The sequence below is a fragment of the Gigantopelta aegis genome, chromosome 6 (genome assembly GCF_016097555.1).
Source record: "Gigantopelta aegis isolate Gae_Host chromosome 6, Gae_host_genome, whole genome shotgun sequence".
Classification (NCBI taxonomy): domain Eukaryota; kingdom Metazoa; phylum Mollusca; class Gastropoda; order Neomphalida; family Peltospiridae; genus Gigantopelta; species Gigantopelta aegis.
In genome coordinates this window covers 51,109,170-51,115,169 of record NC_054704.1, presented here as the reverse complement: position 1 = coordinate 51,115,169, position 6,000 = coordinate 51,109,170, and the positions used below count along the sequence as shown (strand labels likewise).

Here is a 6,000-nt window from a genome sequence, read left to right as displayed (position 1 = left end):
TTGTTATGCAGTATATACCAGAGGTTGAAACTAATGCAGGGTACCCCCCAAAATGGAACTGCAATTTTCAGCAAAAATGATGGTTGCTATTAAAAACATTAATTAAATCTCTCAAATGGTATGTGACCCCCCATTACATTAGATGTGAGGTGCCACTCTTTTTATTACTGTACTTCCTGGGTGTGTTGATATGCTGCTTATATCAGTTTTATTAGTAAACGTTAACATTATCGCCAATAGGAATTGATTTGGTCTATTAGAACCTGAACATAACATGCTAGTGGACCTTTCACAACCATATATACAAACTCTTTACACTGTGTATGTAAATATATTACATTAACCTTATAACCACCATGTGTGTAAATGGATGATAAATGTTGGTATATATAAATTATTATATATAGATATATATACATGTATATATACAAACGGATTAAGTATTATTGTAATTTTGACCTACTTTTCATATTTTAATGTGTGAACTTGAAACTTCAATAACATATCAATGTGATTTTTTTGATGCTGTTATAATTAGTGCAACTACAGTTTCATGTTTCAGAAAGTGACAGGTTTATGTTTTTTTATTTTTTCCCCAAGGATAACAAACTTTGTTTTCTTTTATGAAATGTTCCTAAACCTGTTCATTATTTCTTAGTCCCCTACCAGTCCAACCAGAGGGTACATAATTGAGAATACAGAGTTAACCATGTATTCTCCAACTTAATCCATTACTCATTTAAAAACATTACGTGACTGCTAAATTAACTTCTATTTGATCTTTTTTAATGAAAATATTGGTTAAAATGGCAAAGAATATTTACAAAAATAATAACCCCAAACCGTGGGATCCTTTCGGACCTAACCTGAATGATTTGGTCAAGAAAACCTCAGCAGTGAATAGCTGGCATTAAGCGTGATGCACATGCTAAACATGTAACCTGTGATTTCTGATTTAGTTTCCGACAATATTCATTGTGTTCCACCAGAATACATTACTATTACTAGTGTCAGGTTTATAAGGCTTAAATTACATGTTCATTTGATGATGCAGATGCTTGGCCTCATGGGCTAATGCGTTGTACTTGTTTACAATGTACAGGTTCTGTCAATAAATTCTTTTCTTACTGGTGAGGAAGCTGTATTTATATTTTGGGACATCTGGGTATTTCTGGAGAAGAATACCATATATATATAATGGATGTATCATGTAAGTGTACTTTGGAATAAATGATACTTTAAACAAAAAACGTTATAATATGATCTGAAACTTAAACTTTAAGGTAACCATAGTTACAACTGCATGTACACAAATGAAAGAAATAACAGCACTATATATAATGTTATATTTATGACCTGTCATTGACAACGTTTTGGAATAACAGAATCTCCCTCTCTTTTGTATCTGCAGATTTAAATGATTGTGAATAATAAATTATTAATACAGTGGGATTTTATGACAGGTGATTGCTCAGTGCTAACTGGTTAATAATCTAATACCTTAGAACTGATTATTTTATATATTTTATATTCCTAACATTTTTATAAATACAAATTTTTATGTTAAGTTTTTACATCTATGCAGTAATATATTTCTTTGTTGTATATTTTTATTTGTGGAATAAACATTACCATATAATTATTCTTGTTATGTATTAAAAAATCTTCATGGAGAAAAAGTTATTAGTGTTCTAGTTGTCTAGCATTTAAAGTTTTTTTGTTTGGGGGGGGGTATTTTTTATTTATTTATTTTTAAATTAGTGTTAATTAATTTATTATATAGTTTATAGTCATTGGGAAGTCTTAGCGAATTACCTGACTTATTCATTGGCCAAATGTTAATTTTAAATGTGGCATCATTCAATCCATTCTTTCACTTTATTTGAAATAAGATTAGGAAATGTTCCTGTGAAGTTTTAAATACATTGAACAAATGGAATTTGCCTAAATCTGAAATAGAAAATTGTCCTTTAATTAGTAAAGCTGTTAAACAACAACACACAAAAAAAGGCAGCAGCATGCATCACCCTGCTTATTATTTCCCATCCTCAAATTATTACTGGGTTCATGTATGTTGATATTTAACAAACTAAAAAATGGAAATAAAATCTGCCACCCCTAGCCATACTGACAGATGACAGTTCCACAGAATTAAATGTCACCTACCAGAAACTTGTTCAGTGCACTGTGATGAACATCCATAGCTGCAACTACAAACCAAGTTTCATTGACCTAGACCTTATAGTTTGTGAGAAACCAGTCTAAATGTGTAACTTCAATGCAAAATTGATGCTACCACTGCCAGTGTCGGGTGTGTGTATGTGTATGTATGTATGTATAATACCTATATCTTGTGTCTTTACAACCCAGCTACATTGTATAGTACACTGATGGGGGAAAAAAGGAAATACATGAAATTCATTACTGGTGTAGGTATGTCTGTATAAAATACAAAATTAATATATAATGTGGGGTTGACAGTTGGTAACATGGTTAGTTTCCTGACATTAATGAGGTTTTTGTTGCAGCCAGTTTGGCTCTTACAACTCGTGTGTCCCCTTATTTCTTTCCATCAGTATACGGATTCAAGCAAAATTATCACTTTTAGAAAACCTCATGAAAAATGGCAATTACAGTTGAATCCCTTTGGCTCCAACCCTGTCGGTGCTAGAGAAAGTGTTCAGTCCATTGGGTAGTTCGATCTAACCATTCGGTCAACATCGCGTAAGTGTAATTCAGGACTTAGTTTTGGGTTGAACATTGTAGTGTATTCGACTCTTCCGAGGTTTAACCCGAGATTCTACTGTATTTTAATAACTTAAAAGCAAACCAGAATATGTAATCCTGAGCGTGAAGAGCAATGGGGCATCAAATTGACTCCCGTCCTACCCAGATGTAGCCGTTGGGTTATTTCCTGTTCCAACCATTGGCCAATAGCTGGTATATCAAAACTGATACCAGTATGTACTATCTTGACTGGGGATACCTAATATGAAAGGCTTCCACTGAGATTCAAGATTCATATAAAAGATGTCTTAGTCAAGAGTATACTAGGTGGCAATAATTTATTTCCCATTATCACCGACAGAGATCAATCCTAAGCGAGCACTTTACCAATGAGCTACATCCCGCCCACACTCCATTATTTATGTGCAGAGTGATGAACTTTTCCTTTGTGAGGAACAACATTGTAAGAAAAACTGCACACGCCATGCAATGATTCTAAAGAGTGCATACAGTCCTTTTCAGTAGTAAGTAATTAAGATTATTCTACAGTGTCACATAGCTCTTAAAGTACTGTATACACCTTACAAAAACAAACCAAATGCTTCTAATGAACAAAACAAAGTTTGATATGCTGTAATATAACAAAATATTCTGGTTAGTCTAGACTTACGTAATGTTTTGAAATTCCACTAATTGAATTTGGTCAAGTAAGTAAGTTTCTTAATTGGCTCATCAGGGGCAATGAAATCTCAAAAATGTATTGAACACTGTGATATATGACAAACACCTAAAACATATTTCTTTCCCTGCAGTGAATAAAATTATCTGGTTATAAATGCAAACCACAATACTTATTAAACAGTTTGGCTCAGTCGGTTGAGTGCTCACTTGAGGTGTTTGCTTCACAGGATCGAAACACGTCGGTGAACCCATTCCAACTCACTGGGGGTTTTCTCATTCTAGCCAGCGCACAACAACTGGTCAAAGGCTGTGGTATGTGCTTTCCTGTTTGTGAGAAAGTGCATATAAAAAGATTCCTTGCTGCATCAGAAAAAATGTAGTGGGTTTCCTCTGTAAGACTACATATCAGAATTACCAAATGTTTGACATCCAACAGCCATTTATTAATTAATTAATGTGTTCTAATGGTGTCATTAAACAAAACAAACTTTAACCTTAAACACTTGGTGTATTGGCTAGTGGCTAGTAATGGGTCGTCAGTCAATCCCACCCTTTCTCCTGGTGGACCCATGTGCCAAAATCATGCTTCCTGTCTCTCTCCGTAGAACCATGTATTAATTGCCAATTAACCGGCCTCGGTGGCGTCGTGGCAGGCCATCGGTCTACAGGCTGGTAGGTACTGGGTTCGGATCCCAGTCGAGGCATGTGATTTTTAATCGAGATACCGACTCCAAACCCTGAGTGAGTGCTCCGCAAGGCTCAATGGGTAGGTGTAAACCACTTGCACCGACCAGTGATCCATAACTGGTTCAACAAAGGCCATGGTTTGTGCTATCCTGCCTGTGGGAAGCGCAAATAAAAGATCCCTTGCTGCCTGTCGTAAAAAGAGTAGCCTATGTGGCGACAGCGGGTTTCCTCTAAAAACAGTGTCAGAATGACCATATGTTTGACATCCAATAGCCGATGATAAGATAAAAAATCAATGTGCTCTAGCGGTGTCGTTAAATAAAACAAACTTTACTTTAATTGCCAATTAAACAATGCATCTGGCTGTCGTTATAATATTTATAAAACTGACCATCATTTTTGGTAATTCAATTGGAAGTTCAAGTTGTTGTTTTTTAACAAGTGCACAAGAGCACATTGAGTAATTAATCATTAATTATTGGATATTGAAAAACATTTGATCATTTTTACTTGTTCGGATGAAACCTACATTTTTTTTATTAGCAGCAAGCGATCTGTTGTACAGTACAGCACATATTACAACCTTTGATATATATTGGTTTGCCAATGGAGCTAGATCCTGCTCCTGGGTATCACTATAAAAACATGCCTTTTATTCCTCTACCAGAATGTTTTTCAGAAATTAAAATCTCTTTGAACATTAAAAAAATATTGAAAACTTTGTAGGGTCTTAAAATGTAGAAAGCTATTGTGAACCTTTCAATAAAAAAGGAACAAAAACCAATTTTATGTGGAACTACTAAGCCATATCTAGTAGGTGGGGTATGGGGGGGGGGGGGGGAGCAGTTTTACCCTCAGGAATCTGGTTTACAGTATGTACGAAAATTGTCTTTTGTCTACCAGAAGTATGGTAAACCTATTACTGTGCCGATTCATTTTGTACTGCAAGACCACTTATTTTAATGATTCATTTTGTACTGCAACGCCATTTATTTCAATGATTCATTTTGTACTGCAATGCCACTTATTTCAATGATTCATTTTGTACTGCAATGCCACTTATTTTAATGATTCATTTTGTACTGCAAGGCCACTTATTTTAATGATTCATTTTGTACTGCAACGCCACTTATTTTAATGATTCATTTTGTACTGCCATTTCACTTATTTCAGGCTATGTACTGCCTTACTTCACTATCCAGAATTAATCCAGGGGTTTTGTCATCTATTTTTCAAAAAGTGACCTCATGACTGTTTGTCAAAGGCTTTCAGCAAGAGGTCTGCCGCAAACCCAGGTGTGATGACCCCTCTCATGACAAGTTCTTCTAACTCTGGCAGTTTCTGCTGGACATATGGACTGGATCTGAATCGGTTCATCACATCTTGCTGCAAGTGGTTCCACATCCACACTTTGAGCTGCTTTTGTCTCTTCGTTGCAAACTCTCCTGATTTTACCATTGTGTCCTTGAAGCTGTTCATTTTGGTATACACATCAGGCAGACCCTCCTTGGTGATAGATGAGACCCTGCACACCTGAAAATGTAAATAAACTGGGTACAGATTTAAATGTGATCGCATGAATTGGGTTGGGACATAGCTCAGTGGTAGAATTCTCACCTGTGAAATGTAAATAAACTGGGTACAGATTTAAATGTGATCACATAAATTAGGGTTGGACATAGCTCAGTGGTAGAATTCTCACCTGTGAAATGTAAATAAACTGGGTACAGATTTGAATGTAACTACATAAATTGGGTTGGGACATAGCTCAGTGGTAGAATTCTCACCTGTGAAATGTAAATAAACTGGGTACAGATTTAAATGTGATCACATAAATTAGGGTGGGACATAGCTCAGTGGTAGAATTCTCACCTGTGAAATGTGAATAAACTGGGTACAGATTTA

The 6,000-nt window shown here is 35.4% G+C and overlaps 1 protein-coding gene across 3 annotated transcripts in view; it reads right to left on the bottom strand.

The window, feature by feature from the left end:
* Window positions 1-5,175: 5,175 nt before the first annotated feature.
* The window catches only part of LOC121375335 (methylmalonic aciduria type A homolog, mitochondrial-like), a 28,993-nt gene continuing 28,168 nt past the window's right edge, over window positions 5,176-6,000 (bottom strand). For all 3 annotated transcript variants that reach the window (XM_041502742.1, XM_041502743.1, XM_041502741.1), the window contains exon 7: window positions 5,176-5,628. In XM_041502742.1, the coding sequence (XP_041358676.1) occupies window positions 5,341-5,628 (288 nt within the window). In that variant the 3' untranslated portion in view covers window positions 5,176-5,340. The remainder of the gene's footprint in view (window positions 5,629-6,000) is intronic.